The sequence below is a fragment of the Pipistrellus kuhlii genome, unplaced genomic scaffold (assembly GCF_014108245.1).
Source record: "Pipistrellus kuhlii isolate mPipKuh1 unplaced genomic scaffold, mPipKuh1.p scaffold_m20_p_2, whole genome shotgun sequence".
Lineage (NCBI taxonomy): Eukaryota > Metazoa > Chordata > Mammalia > Chiroptera > Vespertilionidae > Pipistrellus > Pipistrellus kuhlii.
In genome coordinates this window covers 38063386-38082754 of record NW_023425515.1, presented here as the reverse complement: position 1 = coordinate 38082754, position 19369 = coordinate 38063386, and the positions used below count along the sequence as shown (strand labels likewise).

General features: G+C 53.1%; 1 protein-coding gene across 3 annotated transcripts in view; it reads left to right on the top strand.

Moving 5' to 3' along the window:
- The window catches only part of IGF2BP2 (insulin like growth factor 2 mRNA binding protein 2), a 131890-nt gene extending 115548 nt beyond the window's left edge, over positions 1–16342 (top strand). For all 3 annotated transcript variants that reach the window (XM_036448084.2, XM_036448082.2, XM_036448081.2), the window contains 6 exons: positions 5585–5653; positions 7049–7165; positions 11180–11254; positions 11412–11543; positions 13046–13159; positions 14720–16342. In XM_036448084.2, coding sequence (XP_036303977.1) covers positions 5585–5653; positions 7049–7165; positions 11180–11254; positions 11412–11543; positions 13046–13159; positions 14720–14812 — 600 coding nt within the window. In that variant the 3' untranslated portion in view covers positions 14813–16342. The remainder of the gene's footprint in view (positions 1–5584; positions 5654–7048; positions 7166–11179; positions 11255–11411; positions 11544–13045; positions 13160–14719) is intronic.
- The last annotated feature ends 3027 nt before the right edge of the window (positions 16343–19369 follow it).

The window sequence follows — 19369 nt, the reverse complement described above, 5'->3', positions numbered from 1 at the left end:
TGTAACCTGGAGTGGAGCCAAGCCTCCTGCTCGCTCCATAGCTGAAGCCATTTTTGTTGGGATTTATTTATCTTCTGTAATTGAAACTGTGTAGCCTTGCATGGAGTTCAGGGCTGGGGTGTACAGAAACATTCCTCCATTGCCTGGGAAACCCAAGCCTCCTCTCGCTCCATGGCCGCGGCCATCTTGGTTGGGTTATTTTGCATACCCATTCCTGATTGGCTAGTGGGTATGGCTTGTGGGGTGTAGTAAAGTGATGGCTAATTTGCATATTACTCTTTGGTTAGATAGGATACCAGGCAGATTTTAAAATAAAATAATACACGGTGTTTTAAAATACTTAGAGCAATGCCTGGCGTTTAGTGGGTTCTCAGTAACTGTTGTTTGAATCACATTTAATAACAGAAGAAGAAATGTGAAATTATGAATTTTCTGTTTGTTGCCTGCTTGCTGCTCCCACTCACAAGCCTTGTTCAGAAAAAATGGGGGTAAGGTGCAGGATACTTGCCAGCTAGTTTTTGTGTTGTTTTGTTTTAATATATTTTCATTGGTTTCAGAGAGGAAAAGAGAGGGAGAGAGATAGAAACATCAATGATGAGAGAGAATCATCAATTTGCTGCCTCCTGCACACCCCCCATGGGGGACCAAGCCCACAAACCGAGCATGTGCCCTGACCAGGACTCGAACCAGGAACTCCTGGTTCACAGGTCCACTGAGCCACACCAGCTGGGCTGCCAGCTATTTTATTTTGAGCTCTACACATACATACAGCTTATTCTTAAAGCAAACTTTCTCTCCCCCCAATGTTTATACTGTTTAAATGGGAAGAATCCAGTTGGTGAACATTACCTTAGTCACTTCTTTTTTTCTAGTGCTTTGGGTTATCTGTAGAGAGACAGGGTAAACCTACTCTGTTTTACCAACAAAATACCGACACGAATGGGCAGCCATGTCCTTAGTCACAAGAACTTACACATTTCTGCAATCTGTTTATACACAGATCTGAGTCATTTCTAAATCTTTATACCATTTATTTAAAATAATATCCATTTTCCCTTGAACTAAAGGATAGGGCCAATAGTAAGCCGTGTGTGTGTGTGTGTGTGTGTGTGTGTGTGTGTGTATGTGTGTGTGAGAGAGAGAGAGAGAGAGAGAGAGAGAGAGAGAGAGAGAGAGGTGTGTGTGTGTGGGGAGAGCTGGAAACAAAGCAGGAGGGATTATTGATGTTCCCAGGAGCAAAATAGCTACAAAGGGGCACATGCTCATATCTTTGCTATGAGATTTGAGAATAACCGAGCTTGGCACAATTCAGTGGCATTGAGACATACAGACATACCTCATTTCTAAGGAGAAAGACTATATATACTGCCATAGAAGTAATGGAAGGCCAGGCTACCCTTTCAACCTAAATACTTAAAGGGGGGGGGGGGAGAGATAATAAAACAGCCACTTCTAAAATAGGGGTCATTGTCTTTATTTTTCCATTTTTTTTAATGATTTCTAACAACTGTTTACATATTAAGGCTCTTAACCATTTATCATATTGTAAATGTTTTTTTCAACAGTTTATAATTTATCTAATTTATCTTTGCTTTATTTGAGTGTCCTATGCCATAATAATTTAAAATAAATATATTGTGAACAAACTATTGAATGAAGTAAAATGTAAATGTTTCCCATCAGCCTTTCTTTTACCCAAATTTTACCCACCAACCATTCCCCAGAAATATAACACTACTATGTTTACATATATTTAAAATGTTTTCTCAGCATATATACAGTCACATTATTGAAAAATTCAAATGGAGTGGATTAGAAGTTATTTTTTATGTTTTATCAGCATCTTTCCATAGCTGGACCTAATTCTCCTTAATTGTTACATAGTATTCCATTGGATGAATTCATTATAGTTTTTTCTAATCAGCACATTGTTTTTAGACAGTTAGGTTGTTTCCAGGTTTTCTTTGCTACAGAGAGTGTAGAAATGAATATCTGTATATATGTCTTTGCACAAGTATGTGAGTATGAAAATTTTCTAAAATTACAGTTACTACATCAAAGGGGAGGTGCAATTAAAATCTCACAGATTTCCCATCAACAGAATTTATGCAGGAATTTTAAAAATGAAGGTAGCTAAATCAGTGATGTTCCCTTTATGGATTTCTTGCCTCTGGTGTCATGCTAAGGAAGGAGCCTTCCCCCATCCCTGTGTTTACATATAGTGATTTTTAGTTGCTGGTTTTGGGAAATTGTTGCTTATATTTACATCAGTAACTCATGGGGAATTTATTTTGACTTATACTTTGAGATAGGAATCTGGCTTTGTTTTGGTTTTGTTTTTTCCCAAATGGATAGCCAATTTCCCCAAAATCATTTATTGAGTAATGTACCCTTTTATCAGTCAACTTGAAATGTCATCTTTGCCATGCACGAAATTCCCACTTAGTCATTCCTGGACTCGGTCCCATTATTCATTTTGTTTTCACACTGTGATTACGATAGCTTTATATTCTCTGTGACAGTTTTAACAGCAGGCTTCTTTTCTCAAGAATGATTGAAAGGCTAACCTTTACTGTGCCTGGGAAATTAAAGAATATGTAGGTATTTTCTGTTTCTTGAAGATTTGATAAGTCCTGTGTGTGACACATCTTGGCCTCTAGCACTTGTAAGCTTTTTTATTTCTATAAGTTGCTGCGTGGTTTTGTTGGTTTATCTTTTTTCTTAAAAGTATTCATTCCAGCCTGGCTAGCTTGGCTCAGTGGCTGAGCTTCTCGATCGATGAAGCAGGAGGTCATGGTCCAATTCCCAGTCAGGGCACTTGCCTGGATTTTGGGCTCAGTCCTAGTTTACAGCAGGTACAGGAGGCAACTGATTGATGTTTCTCTCTCACATCCATGTTTCTCCCTCTCCCCACTTTCTCTCTTTCTAAAAGCAATGGAAACATATGGGTTTTTACTTCACTAGTCATGTTTTTAAGATCAATCTGCTTCTCTCATTGGTCTTTCCTCATAGCAATCTACTCATGCACTGTCCTCTCCAATCTCACAAAGAAAGCAGGTGACTCTTAAAAAAAAATTCTCTCCGTTTCTGAATTAATTCACTTGGGTCATCTGCTTGCCTCGCTCCCCTCTTTCATGATGCTGAGTTTCCACATACGTCTGAGGAGTTTTCATTTTCCATTCATGTATTCAACCAACTCAACAGAGCTCTAACTTCTAAACATATTAGAGCTTTTTCAAAACTTGCACCACAGGGCCCCCTGACCCAGTGAATTCGGAATGTTCCAGGAGAGCAGTCCTGGGTGCAGTGCTGCAGTCCTGGCTGCAGAAGGAGACAGATCTGCGCTGGGATCTTGGCTCTGCCTCACGCTAGCTCACCTGGTCCCTGTCGGCTCCGGAGGCTGTCCTAGGCGGGTCACAGAGATGAATAAGGAGGTGCTTGAACAAGCTGGATAGAATGGTGCAGCTCTGAGTCTTAAAGTGGATTTAAACCCAGAATAGCAGCCACTCTGTGCAGCCTGTGGGTTCTTGACCTCACATGAGTTTCTGGAAAAGGTAAATTACAATTCAAAAGAATTATTTCTGCTCTGAGGGCTGTCCAGGTAAGAAGAGGGCAGAAGTGTCCTTTCCTCAAGCTAGAGGTTTGTCTGAGCAGAAAACCTGCAGCAGTTCTGCCCGCACCTGCCATGGCCCAGGACAGCCCTCAGCACAGGGACCTGCACCAGAGGGGCCTGGAGCTGACGCTCTTCAAGAAAAGCGGGACCAAGTGAGCCAAACCATTGGAGGTTTGCAAGAGAACGCTGGTCTCATAACTCCCTCTTGTGGGCACTAGGTGTCACTGCAGCCTCTTTCTAAGTCTCGAAAGGAAAGGATTGTTGTTCAAGTTGCTTCTATTGTATAAGCCCCGCAGGTGCTCTGGGCACCCAGAACGCCTTTGGGAGGCACTCCCACAGAGATCGCACCTCTCTCTCTCTCTCTGAGGCCCGTCTCAAACGGGGAACAGTGTCATTTTGTCACTAACGTGCCATAAGGCAAAGTTGTGATCTGGCGCTCAGAGTCTGGCTGGAGGGAACCAGATTTGCTCAAGGGCCCTCACGTGAAAGCTGGGACCCTTAACTCCCAAGCCACTTCCGGGTCTGACCTCTGTGGGGATGGGCTTTCTGGGAGGTTTCTCACGGGGCAGGGGTGAGGGATTGGTGCCCAGAGCCCAGCTTTCCTGTGATGGGCACATCAGCTGTGTGTAAAGCACATTTAACCTGACTTTGGTAACTGGCCGGTGTCCTGCCTAAAGAACATCCAAAACAAGCCCTGGTCGGTTAGAGTGTCCGCCTGCAGATGAAAGGATCCAAGGTTGGATTCCTGGTCAAGGGCACATACCTTGGTTGCAAGTTTGATCCCCGGACCCGGTCAGGGTGCATGTAGAGGCAGCCAATCGATGCGTGTCTCTCAAATTGATGTTTCTCCCCCCGCCCCCTTCTTCCTCCCTTCCACTCCCTCAAAAAAAGAAAAGAAAAAAGTGAAAAATGTCCTCGGGCAAGGATTAACTATGTATACACATAAAATCAGACATATTCCCATTTCCAGGACTATGTGAGGATTAAAAGCGTTTCATAGTAGATGTAAAGTATCTGTCACAGTGCCTGGTGCTAGCAGGCTTTCAATAAAAAAGCGGCTCCTGGAGTGGGGGTGTGGGGGCAGTCAATTGGGGGAAAAGCAGACACATGTAAAACTTTAGACAATAACAGTAATAATAGCAGCTCCTTTTATTTTTAAAAAATATATATATTTTATTGATTTTGTACAGAGAGGAAGGGAAAGAGATAGGTAGAAACATCGATGAGAGAGAGTCATCAATCAGCTGCCTCTTGCACACCCCCTACTGGGGATATGCCCGCAACCAAGGTACATGCCCTTGACCGGAATCGAACCCGGGATCTTTCAGTCCTCAAGCTGATGCTCTATCCACTGAGCCAAACTGGTTTTGGCAATAGCAACTCCTTTTAAATGTAATTCTCCTAAAGCCCACTTCTCTGCTCTCCACATCTGCCTGCCCGTCCCCCGCCTCCCCTTCCCTCCGCTGACACACATGTATTTATTCATTCTTTTCCTCCTTCAATCTGCTTTTAAGCTTCTCTTTTCTCAGCCTCCCCATTCCTTCTGAAACGCTGCGATGAGCTCACTGATCTCATTTCCCAGGAGCATCTCTGCTCGGTCTGTGTGACTCCTGGGTATTGTCCTTGCGCCGTGTGTGTGTGTGTGTGTGTGTGTGTGTGTGTGTGTGTGTGTGTGTGGTGGGGGGGGGGGGGGTTGGGGGGGTGTGATTTGGGGATGGGGTACGTGTTCATGTACTCGTGGTAAGTTCCTAGGAATCAAAAAACGTCTCAACTAAGAATGCTGACCCCTCGGCCGGCCCAGCGCTCTGAGGGGAAGGTGGCAGGGACCCCGGGCCACGGGAGGGTGTGCGGGCGGGCGGGCGGGACAGGGAGGCCGGGCAGAGGCCTGGGTCGCGTGGGGCAACCTTGCTGCCCGAGTTTGGTGCGTGTCCCCGAGGGCGCCGCTGACCGGCCCTTTTCCTCCCGCCGCAGACCCACTCCGGATACTTCTCCGGCCTGTACCCCCCGCACCAGTTCAGTCCGTTCCCGCACCATCACGCGGTAAGTGCCCCTCGCTCCGCCCACCCGCCCCTGCCCTCGCCCGTGGCCGGCGCCAGGGGACATCCGCGGGGGGGGTGCCGGGCGCCGTGCTGGGCGCCGGGAACAGCACACCGTGGGGCGCGCACCCACCCGCCGCGCACCAGTGCTGCCCGCTCAGCGGCCTGGGTGCTCCCAGGCCTGTGGGGCCGAAAAGTGGTGCCAGTGAGTGGTCAGCGGGTCAGATCAGGAGGTTGTGTTGGGCCAGTGGTCAGCAAAGTCATTAGTCCACAGAGCCAAATATCAACAGTATGATGGACGTTTCTTTTTTTCTTTTTCTTTTTTTTTAATTTCTTTTTTGATTAAGGTATCACATATTTGTCCTCAACCCCCCCATTCTAATCCCCCATACCACCTACTCATGGCCCCACGACCCTATTGTCCTTGACCACTGGTTAGGCTCATATGTGTGCACATAAGTCCTCTGGTTGCTCTCTCCCTTTTATCCCCACCCTCCCTTTGAGGTCCAACAGTCTGACCCATGGCTCCTTATCTCTGGGTCTGTTCTTGTTCATCAGTCTACGTTGTTCACCATTTCCCCTAGATGAGTGAGATCATGTCCTTCTGGAAATATACTTATAAGAATCAAAAATGAGACAAGCAATAATCATTATCCTGAGAGGCTTATGAATCAGTCCATAGTGAATTTCTTTCTGGGCCAGGAGTTCTTTTGAGACCCAATTTCAATGTCAAACAGTTCCTTATGTGTACATTTCAGTTCTGGTTGGTGGGCAAATGGTGGTTTGACATTTCTTTTGCGAGCCAAACTTTTAAAATCTAAACTTCTTCTAACGCCACTTCTTCAAAATAGACTGGCCCAGGCCGTGGTATTTTGTGGAAGAGCCACATTCGAAATCTCTGAACAAAGCCTGGCAGGGGGGGGCCTTTTGTTCCTGTGACCCCCGATGGCACAGACCGTACCCACATCTCCGGGCTGCCCCCAGGCCGCTGGCCACTCTCTGCCAGGGGAAATGCTGTTCCTGTTCCGCTGACAGAGCCTCCCGGCCCTGTGCTCGGACCAGTCCATTCCCTGGGCTTCTTGGCTGGAGACAGGCAGACCGCATCGCCACACTAGTCTGTGGCAGAAAGCCTGTGAATGGACGGCTTCCTGTGCCCAGTGGACGGGTGACGGGTGCCCCGGGGCCTTTGCCTTCGGCCTGGTGCCTGCGTGTGCTCAGGCGCCTCCTGCAGGCGGCACCCCCACCCCCGCCCCCGAGCTCTGGGCCCCAAAAGAATCGGGCCCCCCGGGGCCATGTTCTCGGTGGTGGGGCCACCCCACCGGGTGGCCCGTGGTGGGCGGCCGTACGTTCCTGCTGGAGCCACCCCCGGGACCGGCTCCGTCTTGTCTTGCCCTTCCAGTACCCGGAGCAGGAGGTCGTGAATCTCTTCATCCCCACCCAGGCCGTGGGGGCCATCATCGGCAAGAAGGGCACGCACATCAAGCAGCTGGCTCGGTTTGCGGGCGCCTCCATCAAGGTAACACGTCTCTCTCCCGGCGTCTGCGCCCCACCCGCTCCTGCCACCACCACCACCAGCACCCCCGTGCTCCTGCGGTCAGTCCCAGGATGGCACCCCTACGCCAGCCAGGGACAGAGCCTACAGAACTTTCCCGCCCGCCGCCTCCGTCTCTGCCGCTCTCGTTCCTTTCTTGTCGGACTAGCCGCTGCATTAGGGAAGGTACTCAGCACAGGGGCCGCCCCGTTCTCCCTGGGTCACCAGGGTCCTGCCCCGAAGGCTGAGGCCTCTTCCCAAACCAGGGGACTGAACCCAGAGAGGCCGTCATTCATGCTTCGTTGTCAGCGCGCTGAGGCTTTCCCTTGGCCTCCGCGTCACAAACCCTCCTCCTTGGAAAAAAATAGTCGGGATGAAAAACGCCTTGAAAAGCAGCGGGTGATACACAGAAAGCCAGCCGGTGGCAGGCCCTGACAGGAAGCCCGGGGCCTGCAGAGAGGCAGGCAGGAAGGAAGGCCCCTGGGCTGGCGGGAGGGGCCGGAGCCCAGGCCTCGCTGCTGCCTTTACACACCCACATCCTGCCTCCCGGAGCCCGAGGTACGGGGAAGCTGAGGGGAAGGATTCCTGGGCCCTGGGCCCGGGCCAAGCCCCGCTATCAGCTCGCACTCGCGGGCAGCATGCTGGGCACGTCCCGAGCCTCACGAGACACTTTCGGAAACAGAGGTCCCATTGTTACCTAAGATAACGCACTGCCATGCCAGGACCCCGAATTCCGCCCAGCCAGTCCCGTGACCGAGAGAGAGAGAGAGAGAGAGAGAGAGAGAGAGAGAGAGAGAGAGAGAGAGAGAGACAAAAGACAGACAGAGACAGAGAGAGAGAGAGACACACACGGAGAGAGAGAGACAGAGACAGAGAGAGAGAGAGACAGAGACAGAGACAGAGAGAGACAGAGAGAGACACACACACACGGAGAGAGAGAGACAGAGACAGAGAGAGAGAGAAGGAGAATGCCTGCGCTCTCTCCTGGAGAAGAGAGAGAGAGAAAGAGAGAGGGAGGGAGGGAGAGAGAGAAGGAGAGAAGGAGAATGAGAATGCCTGCGCTCTCCCTGAGAAGAGCTGGGTCTTTTCCTCAGCGAGGGTGCCCCAGCGAAAAACCAAGGCAAAACCTCTGGGTTGGGCAGAACAAACACTGCAGCGAGGGCATTAAGGAATTTGTGTAGGGAAATCCTTTCCCCTCCCAGGCCTCCTTTACCCGACCTGTGGACCTGTGAAGTAGACAGGACCCCTTTGGGGGGTGGGGGGCGGAGGGGGAGGGAGGAGGGAGGGAAACAGTGGTGTATCGCATGGGGGGGCGTGGCACCAGCAGGTGCGCTGCAGGGAGACCCAGTCCAGGCTGTGCTGGCCCCGCCCCCTGAGCAGGCGTGGGAGACACAGGGCTGGCTGCCCCCCCAGACCCTTCCCCAGGGTTCAGCTCTGTGGTCCGAGATCCCATGCTGGAGACAATGACAGGATTTTCAACTAAAAAGGACCTGAGGGTCATCTCATCAAATCCTCCTTTTTCCCCCTAAGGGAGCGTTGGAGGTAGAGGCAGCCAAGGCCGGCAGGGACAGGACTGGCTCTTGGGTGTAAATTTTGAGCATTTTACGGGGGCCAATTGCAGAAGTTAGAAACTGGGACCCAGGTATTAACGAAGGCTGCAAAGCTAAAGAATGTGAGTGCCGCCCTAGCCTGTGTAGCTCAGTGGATAGAGCGTTGGCCTGAGGACTGAAGTTGCCCTGGGTTCAATCCTGGTCAAGGGCACATGCCCGGGTTGTGGGCTCGATCCCCATTAAGGGGGCAGGGGGGTGTGCAGGAGGCAGGAGTATTCTCTCTCATCATAGGACACCACACAGAACGCGGGCGGCAGGGCCAGCCGGGGACCCATAGATGTTTCTCTCTCTCCCTCTCCCTTCCTCTCTGAAATCAATAAAATATTTTTTTTTTACAAAAAGAAAGAATGTAAATGCCAAGATTTGACCAGGTGACATTACTTTTCTGGCCCAGTGTTGTTCCGTATATCCACCTGCATGCTAGGCCAGAATCCCTCCCGCAGTCCTCTCTGGAGCTGAGAGCGAGCCCAGCCCCTTCGGCTTCACCCACAGCCTCTCTGCGCCCGGGAGCGGAGTGGTGGCCTCTGTGAGGGGCCCGCGGACAGGACAGGCTGCAGCCTGGCACCTGCAGATGCTCCTTATGCTGGGCCAGCAGCCCGCTCCCTCCCAGCCCTACCTCTCTCCGGAGCGGAGAGGAGAGAAAATCAGGGAAGCCACGTGTCTGAGAGAAACTGCCCGCTTTTCCAAATCGGCCTGGCCTTCGCTAGATCGCCTTCACCCCGAAAGACAGTGTCTGTCTCTGAAGCAAGTCCTCACGCCAGAGAAGCCCTGTCCGGCCTCCCCAGTCCCCAGGGTCCACCCCGGGGCCCGTGGGGGGAGAGCTTCCCACTGCTAAGGTGACCAGATCGTCCCGCTTTTGGCCGGACAGTCCTGATTTTCAACAATTTTTCCCATGTCCCGCGGCATTTTAAAAAAGTCCCGATAGCCGAAACCGGTTTGGCTCAGTGGTAGAGCATAAGTCTGCGGACTGAAAGGTCCCGGGTTCGATTCCGGTCAAGGGCATGTACCTTGGTTGCGCGCACATCCCCGGTAGGGGGTGTGCAAGAGGCAGCTGGTCGATGTTTCTCTCTCATCCAAGTTTCTAGCTCTCTATCTCTCTTCCTTCCTCTCTGTAAAAAATCAATAAAATATATTAAAAAAAAAAAAAAAGTCCCAATTTTTGGAAAGAATCTTTCTAATCTTTCCAATCTTTCCAAAAATCGGGACTTTTTTAAAACGCGCGCGGGACGTGGGAAAAATTGTTGAAAATCAGGACTGTCCGGCCAAAAGCGGGACGATCTGGTGACCTTACACTAACCAGTCCCCGGAAAGGATGGGTGGAGCTGAGGGTGGGGGGTGGGGTTGCACCCCAGACGGCTCTGGTTACAGGCCAGAGCCCAGCTCCCACTGCTTCGCTGCGCAGCACCCGGTCCGCGGGCTTCAGGACGCCACACAGAACGCGGGCGGCAGGGCCAGCCGGGGACCCCCAGGCCCTGGTCCTGCCGCAGCCCTGGCGCCTGCGATCTTGGCCGCCCCCTCGCCTGTCTGGGGCCCCTGTGCTTCCGTCATAAAGGGAGGTCTTACTCCCGGCCCTCCAGAGGGGCCTGCAGGACGCCCTCCCGCACCCCTGGTCCGGGCTGGCGACTGCCAGGCAGTGGAGGGGTGGGAGTTCCTCCCAGAATCACAGTGAGGCAGGCAGGAGCCAGCGGGAAGCGGACGGGCCAGCAGACCCGATTTGGTGGGCTGTCGCGTGCAGCAGCTGCCTCCGGGCGCTGAAACTTAGCACCACGGCTACTTTCCTGCAAGCCCGCTCCAGGTAGAGGCCTCTGTGGACCAGTCCTTCCTCCCCTCTGGGCCGCGGGTCCATTGGCACCGTCTGTCCCTCCCTTTTCCTAGAGCTTTTGTGTTTTTGTTTTTTTGTTGTTGTTTTTAAAAATATATAATTTACTGATTTTTTTACAGAGAGGAAAGGAGAGAGATAGAGAGCTAGAAACATCGGATGAGAGAGAAACATCGACCAGCTGCCTCTTGCACACCCCCCACCGGGGATGTGCCCACAACCAAGGTACATGCCCTTGACTGGAATCGGACCCGGGACCCTTCAGTCCGCAGACCGACGCTCTACCAGTGAGCCAAACTGGTTTCGGCTTCCTAGAGCTTTTGACGCCCTTGGTGACGGGCCAGGCTCACAGGTGGCTGGGGACAGGAGCAGTCAATGCCTACTGGCCTGCTGCCAACTCTCCCTGAGCAGCCAGACACCCAGGGCGTCCTGTGCCCTGGAGCAGAGGGGGTGGAGGGGGACGGAACGAGGGTGGGAGCCCTGGAATCCCTTGCTGGCGTGCATGCCGTCCACGGAGGCGAGAGAGGGGCCGGGGCCGCAGCCAAGCCTTGTCCTTTCCCGGCACCGCAGATCGCCCCGGCGGAAGGCCCAGACGTCAGCGAGAGGATGGTCATCATCACCGGCCCGCCGGAAGCCCAGTTCAAGGTCAGTGCGGTCCTGGGAGGGGGCGGGAGCGCCCCCCCACGCGTGTGCACGGCTCCCAGGGCGGGTGTGCAGCCGCCGGCTCCCCGTTCCCGCAGCCGCGCGGCCAGCCCGCGGACTGGCCGCCGTGCGACCCGCCCGTCCTGTCTCGCCCTCTCAGGCTCAGGGGCGGATCTTCGGGAAACTGAAGGAAGAGAACTTCTTCAACCCCAAAGAGGAGGTGAAGCTGGAGGCCCACATCAGAGTGCCCTCTTCCACCGCCGGCCGGGTGATCGGCAAGGGCGGCAAGACCGTGAGTGTGCTCAGCGCTGCCTGCACCGCGGCCGGCTCCCCTCCAGCCGGCCATGGGCTCTGCAAGGACCACATGGAATGAGAGCGGCACTCGGAGCCGAGGGCCCCCGCCCGTGGTGCTGCTGGAGCCCAGGGCATGTGCCCAGACCAGCGGGGTCCTGTGCCCAGGGGAATGGGCCCCACCCCCTGAGCATGCAGGGCCTCCTGCCTCGTTGTGACCACTCGCAGCAGCAGGAAACTGACAGAGAGGAGAGCCCCACCCCACACACACCCCTCTGGCTCTTCAAACTCCCCCCGCAGAGGCCCGGATGCTCCCCCCTGCAGATTCCGTCTTCCCGTTATTTCCCAAACCTGGCCGTCTGGTCTGCAGCGGGGAGTAGTTTGGCAGCAGGGTGGTGGGTGAGAATATTTTATAATAAAATATTCAGGGTTTTAAGCCTGAAGGTGGCGTTACCACAGTGCAATTTGAAAAGCCACAGAGAGTGAACTCCGCAGCCTTTAGACATGAACCGTCCGCCAGGCCCCGGTGTGCTTCAGGGCACACGCTACCCACCTGGAGGGGACGTGGCCCCTGGAGGTCCCCAAGAGCCTGTGCTGGCCGAGTGCCCTGCAAGCTGGCAGGGCTCCGAGATGCCACCGTGGGCCTGAGTGTGTGCGTGTGAGTGTGTGTGAGGGCACGCTGTTTTCTTTAGATAAAAACTCTTCAAGGAATCACAGCCAAGTTCTACAGTTACCTTCAGGCAAAAGAGTGAAGCCGTGTGGCATGCGTGTTGCTCCTCACATCCAGGGACACGCGCGGAGCTCTAGGCGAGTTGGCGTGCAGTGGGCAAACGGAAGCAGAGGAGACCACAAGGGCGTAGAATCTTGGTCCTTCAAGGTCCTATTTGGCCACTTTAGACCCAGTCACTGAGTTCTGTGTGCACCCCTCTTCCCCGTCAGCTGTCTGTCCCACGTGTGCGTGCTCAGCTCCGCACAGGGCCGAGGCCACGGCCAAACCCTCAGGAGCTGGTGCTGCCAGGTGGGCGGTGAGGCCCCTGCAGGAGGTGGGGCTGAGATGAGGCGGGGCCCACGGCCTGGAGGCCTCACTAGGAGGTGGGCCTGGCCACCTGGCAGGGAGAGCACAGTCACCCAGGGAGGAACAGCGCGAGCAAGCCTCCGAGGCAGGAACGAGAAGGAAGGGTACCCTCCTCGGCTGTCAGCCTTGATTCCATCCCTGGGTTATTGGGAGCCGGGGGGCCCCAAGGAGCGTGGGCGGGGACCACTCTGGTGGGAACTGCAGAACGGAAACTCAGCCCCAGGGAGCAGCTCCATGGACTCAGGGGACGGACTCCCTGTCCCTGTCCTGGAGCCTCCCGGGGCCCCAACCAGCAGGGCCCCAGGTGACCAGGCCGGGGAAGGCCCGGGAGGGTGCCAGGCTGCAGGGAAGGTGGGCACCTCCACCTCCTTGCACTCCCTCCCCTCCCCCCTCCCCGCTCCCCCCTGAGCCCACCTCTCCCTGCCCAGGTGAACGAACTGCAGAACCTGACCAGCGCGGAAGTCATCGTGCCTCGCGACCAAACGCCGGATGAAAACGAGGAAGTGATCGTCAGAATTATCGGGCATTTCTTTGCCAGCCAGGTACCGGCTGTGAGGGTGTGGTCCTTCTTGCCAGTCTCCTTTCAACTCTGACTAAGCGAGTGGTGGTCCCTCAGGTGGCCCCGCAGGACACATACCCACGGCCCACCCCGCCCCCGGGGAGGAACCTCTCCCTGCCCCTCTGGCACCACCACAGGGCACCGGCTTCCCCACCTCTCACCACCCTGCCCCCGGGCAGGCCCCAGGACCTGAGCCAAGCACCTTTCAAGCCCCGAAATGCTCCAGTGTGAGAACTCAGCTCCCCGCGCCCTCAGGCTCAGGGCTGGCAGCCTTCCTCTGCAGGGAGACACCCCCGAAGGGCCCGCCCTTAGGGTTCCCGATGGCACCCTGAGAACCATCCTGGGTGCCAAAGCGTCACCATTCAGGGTTCAGTGCTCCTTACAGTAGGCTCTCATAGCTCTTACCTCTTCTTTCCCAAGTCATTACCACCACTGCCACCACCACCACCCCACCCCACCCCCAGGACACAGCCTCTCAAACACAGCTGCTTCTCTTTCATTCGGAAGGGCCAGCTCTTTTTGATGCTTTTGGTTGGCTGGGTTTTGGGATCGAGCCATCTCCGTCCTTGTGTTAGCCCACAAAGGCAGTCTAAGCTACGCTGACATCCAAGGTGTGTCTGAGCAGCCAGCCAGCTTTCCCAAGGCTTTGCCTTAAAAAAAAAAAAAATAAAAAAAAAAAATAATATATATATATATATATATATATATATATATATATATATATATATATTGATTTCAGATAGGGAGAGAGATAGAAACGTCCATGATGAAATGATGAGGGCACGTCCCTTACTGGCGATGAAGCCTGTAACCCAGGCATGTGCCCTTGACTGGAATCGAACTTGGGACCCTTCAGTCCACAGGCCGACGCTCTGTCCGCTGAGCCCGCAGCTTTTTAAAGTGGGGGCCAGATCTCGGTCCCTCAGAGAGCTGGAGGGCCGGACTATATGAACTACTAATTCCTACTGTAACACCTCGGCTTCGCTCAATGCCCAAAAAACCTGGCGGGCCGGATCAGACTCCTCTGCGGGCCGCATGTGGCCCACGGGCCGTAGTTTGAAGACGCCTGATAGGGCTACGTCTTTGCCCTGAGACCTGACTGTGCCTGGAGAGCACCTGCGCCTGGGGCTGCCCCACCCCAGGCCCCCAGTGCCCTGGGCTGTCTGAGGGGCAGGCTCCCGCAGTGGGCGGGCAGCCCCGGGAGCTGTGTGCGCAGTTGGGAGGGGGATGCTCTCTGACCTCTGCACGTTCCCCTGGTCACTGGCTTCTGCTTCCTGGCCTATCTGTCCAGCAGCTAGCTGGAAGCTTTGGAGGTCCCACCCCCTCGTCCTTGACCCAGCAGCCTTGAGGTTGAGTGGTAGGGGGCGTGGGGGGGGCGCGTGGGTAGGGGGCCCTCTACCACTTTACCTGCAGGCAGAAGAGGACCCATAGAAAGGGTGGGCGACCCTTGGCCGAGCTTAGCACCTCCTTTCCCCAAGGCTCACCCCCAGGGCTCATCCTGAGAACGGGGTTCCTTTTCTCCGCCCGCCCCCTCCCGCTGCAGACCGCCCAGCGCAAGATCAGGGAAATCGTGCACCAGGTGAAGCAGCAGGAGCAGAAGTACCCTCAGGGAGTCACCTCGCCCCGCAGCAAGTGAGGCTCCCCAGGCACCAGCGAAACAACGAAACAACGGATGAATGTAGCCCTTCCAACACCTGCCAGAACGAGACCAAACACAGCCAGCCGGGGCGGGAGCAAACCAAAGACCATCCTGAGGAACGAGACGGTCTGCAGAGCCACAGGGCTCTCTCTGCAGAGGACCTGGGGGCCAGGAGGTGGGGGGGCGGGGAGGCCAGCGGCTCCCGGCCCGGCCCCCCTCCTCCCCGGGCCCCTGCAGGCTGCCCAGCTGCCCACCTCCCCGCCCGCTCGGATCTCTCCGTCACTCCCACCACGCTATCCCTTTTAGTTGAACTAACATAGGTGAAGGTGTTCAAAGCAAAGCAAAAAGTCACACCCTTTTTCCTTTTGTTGGAAACTTGTCTCTGTACATGTGTGTACATAGTAGAAGGGGAAAGATGTTAAGATATGTGGCCTGTGGGTTACTACCCAGGGTGCCTGCGGCGTTAATATATTTTAGAAATAATATATCAAATAACTCAACTAACTCCAACTCTTAATCAAGTATTAATTTTTTTTTCCTTCTTTTTAAAGAGAAATCAGGCTTTTCTAGACTTTAAAGAATATACAGTCATTCTTTGGGAGGTCCCCCGGCTTAGTAAGGAGCTCCAGGGCCACCCACACACATCCATACCCAGAGGGAAATCTGGTCAGGACACTCGCGGCAGTTCCGGTCACCTGTGTACGTCAACGGAAGGGATACCGTCCGAAGAGGAAACTCTTCCCCCTGTCGAACTCACACCCATTTCTCTTCGCTTCACGGGTTTTAAACTGGTTTTTTTTGCATACTGCTCTATAATTCTGTCTCTGTTTCTCTCCGCCCCCCCATCCTTCCCCTGTCCTTCCCACCCCTCCTCCATCCTTTTAGTCCCCGACCCTCTGCCTCAGTCCCACTCTCTGTGCACCCCCAGGCAAAGCAGTGCTCTGAGTGTCACATCACACAGAAGGAACAAAAGCGAACACACAAACCAGCCTCCACTCACACTCGGTTACTCAAAAGAACAACAAGAGTCAATGGTACTTGTCCTAGCTTTTCAGAAGAGGAAACAGGAACCCATCAGACCAAACCCAAACAAAGATAAACCTCTGCAAAGAAAGAATATATTTTGTCTATATTTTACATGTTAGTATATAAGCCATCCATTTTCTGCAAAATGATTTCTTCCTTTTGGAAAAAAAAAATGTGGAAGAGAAAATAGCAATTTACATGAGGTCGTTGGCCCAGGGCGTTAAATTTACAGATTTTTTTTAAAAGAGAAAAACACACAAAAAAAAAGCTACCTCAGGTGTTTTTTACCTCAGCACCTTGCTCTTGTGTTTCCCTTAGAGATTTTGTAAAACTGATAGTTGGAGCATTTTTTTATTTTTTTAATAAAAATGAGTTGGAAAAAAAAATACGCTATCAGCTGCCAGCCCGGAGGTGACCGTCCAGTGTGCACCGCCCACTGCGCTCATCTCCCGCCAGCCAGGAGCCCACGTGGCCCTCTTTTGGACAAACCTCGAAAACGTTTATTAAAAAAAGAAAGACAACCCAGAGACACAGAGAAGATGGTGGAGATGTCCTGAATCTCACTAGGGTACGTGCCATTAGGGCTTTTGCGCTAAAGGATGGACATGTACTGGTTTCTGTGAACAAGCCATTGTACCATCAGACTGCAATGCCAGTTTCCTCTACTGCAAACAGTGTTCTGTGATAAAAACAAAAACAAAAAAAAAGAAGTATATCCAGCTAACAAGATCCCGGTGTCTTGGTCTCTTATTTCAAGAAGCATTGCCTGTCCCCAGGGGTCAGCCGAGTCCCAGCGCCGAGGGAACTTGGGAAGCTGGTGGCCTATGCCTTCAGGGCCGGTGGCTCCTGGGGGGGGGGGGGGGGGGCGTGGCTGGGAGAAGCCAAGTGCAGTCTCCTGACCAGCAGCATCATGTTCTGGGGAAGGTTTTTTTTTGTTTTTTGTTTTTTTAATATATTTTATTGATTTTTTACAGAGAGTTAGAAACATCGATGAGAGAGAATCATCGATCAGCTGCCTCTTGCATCCCTCTCCCCCCCCCCCCCCCCCCCCCCTGGGGATGTGCAGCTCCGGGGAAGTTTTTAGGAACGTGGGTTCTTGGGTTCCACCTTGAATCGAATTCTGGAAGTGCCCGCATTCCCCCCCCCCCCCGTCTGTTTCAGCAGGCGCCTCCAGGTGACTCCATTGGTGCTCAGGTTTGAGAACCACAGAACCAGAGGGATGGGCTGAGTATCAGGTAAGACCAGCCCTGTCCTTGATGGACTTGAAGCCTGGCCAGGAAAGGAGTTTATCTTCCTGGGGGTGAGCAGAGGGAGGATAATGTGCCTGACAATCCAAGGGAAGCAGTACCTCCCTGCTCCCCAGAAACCAGGCTGAATGTGTTCCAGGCGATCTGAACAGGTGGATGAAGACAGTCCTGCTCTCTTGAGCCCATGTTCTTAGAGCCACTGGCTCTGCCGTAGATTGCTGGCTGCTAAAAGCCCAAACAACTCAGGAATGAAAAGTTGATACTTGACTGCCAGGGGTGATCCGTCAGGCTCTTGAGGGTGACAGCTCCAAGCCCAGCAGAGATGGAGGTGAACTGATGGGGTCCACAGTGGCCACATCCCCCTTTAACAAACTGAGGGTTCCTCACTCACTCAAAATGTGTCCTTTGCCTGTGGCCCCTCCACACTCCAGATTTCCCCTTTATTTTCAGTATCTGTGATGCTGATTTTAAAGTTTTTGTGTGTGTAAAAGCCAGAGGTTCCTCACTGCTGTGGTTGGCATTGGCTATGGCAGGGGCATGCTGTCCCCTCATGTGGCCATTAGAAACCCAAGTATCTGTGGCTTCATCTCCCTCCCCACTCAGGACTCAAGCCCACTGGCCTCAGAATAGGAAACGGAGCGTCGTCTGCTGGCCCGAGGGAAGCCGGGCTCCTGACAATCGGGGACATTTCCAAAAACGGTCCCCGGGTTGAGGTGTGCATGTCGGAGGAACAGCCAGAAAAACGGCACGCCCTTGAAGGAAGGGCTTTAAATGTGGGCCCGGGGGCTTGGTGGTGAGCCTGTCAGGATGCAGAGGAACTGGGCAGGAGACAAGAGTCAATGCAGGAACCCTCTTGGCTCTGCTGCTCAGATTTCCTTCCTTGGACTTTATTCAGGTGGCAAAATTAGAGGTTTAACTCCAGCTCCTTAACTTCCTGTTTCCAAAATACGTGTCTGAACATATGAAAGACAGGTGAAGTGCTAACAGATGCCCTACTTCCCATGGGACAAAGCACCCAGAAATTGTCCCAAGGCTGCAGCAATGGGGCGGGGGGGAGAGGGGGTGCTTGCAAACGGAGAGGCAGGAATGAGGCCAGCTGGCTTGTTCCTAGCCAAGGTGTTCTCTCAGCCCATTTTCTGAGGGCCGAGGTGTTGGGTGGTTTGGCATATGATGCAGACACTCCTGAGCTTCCCAAGGGCAGCTGAGCTGGAGACCATCCTTACAGGATGGGGCCCACTCCGTCTTACCTATATAAGAACAGCTGCCCATGTGTGCCTGGTTCACCACAGGAGGACTTAGACAAACTATTTTTTCTATAAATCCCAGACTTTTCTCCTCTTGACATGACCTCTTGGCATTCCAGAAAGCCCTAACTGAGCATGGTTTTATGAAAAAGTAAAATGGCAGTTGTTGAAGGGAGACTTGGGTCAATACAAAGGTTTTGAAGCTCATTAGCCCCTGAGACTTGAAAAGCCCCTCCCTGCTCCTTTGGATGGAGCCCCCTGAAAACCCAAGACCCACCGTGGTTTAGGCGGTGCTAACGTCTCACTAGGTGTGTGTGTGGTAAGGAGGCCTGAACATCCCTCTGTCCTAGTAAGTCCCCCCACTCCTCCAGCTCTGCCTCGAGAGGACTCCTCCAACATGGAGTTCTGCACGGGAAGGATAGCAGGCTGGCTGCAGAGTAGACGAGGGTTCCAGCGGAGAAGTTATAGACGTGAGAAAAGGGAGAATCAAGAGATTAAGGGGGGGTTCAACCAAGAACCAAAGGAAACGAGTAAACCACAGATAGAAGGCATCTTGACAGGATGGGCAAAGGTGGGGAAAAACACTGGACCTCGAAGGGAATCAGGGCTTCCACTTGGGATGGAAGTGACTCAGTGACTGAGGAGACAGATGTGTGATAAGGATGGGAGTATGAAAAGCTTTTGGCATAGTCATTCCTACATCCCTGGGGAAGGAAGTAGGCAAGAGAAGCATCCCCATGGTAACAATTCTGAAAAGCCCACACGGTAGGTATTTAGAGATTAGCCTGAATTGTATATGCATCCAAATCTCTCATTGTCTACAGCCTGATGGAGATTTCTTTGGCCTGCTACCACTAGCAAATTCTCCTGATGTTTACTGTCAATTTTTGCTGCTGCCTTTTCTTTCAACATTCCCCTTAAGGTGCTGGTGAATTGAAATTTAAGGCTAATTTTCTATTCTAGCTCCCATTAGCCACATCCAGGTGCTGTCCTTCTAGAAGCCAGGAGTGTTACTAGCTCTCTCAGGAAGAGCGGTA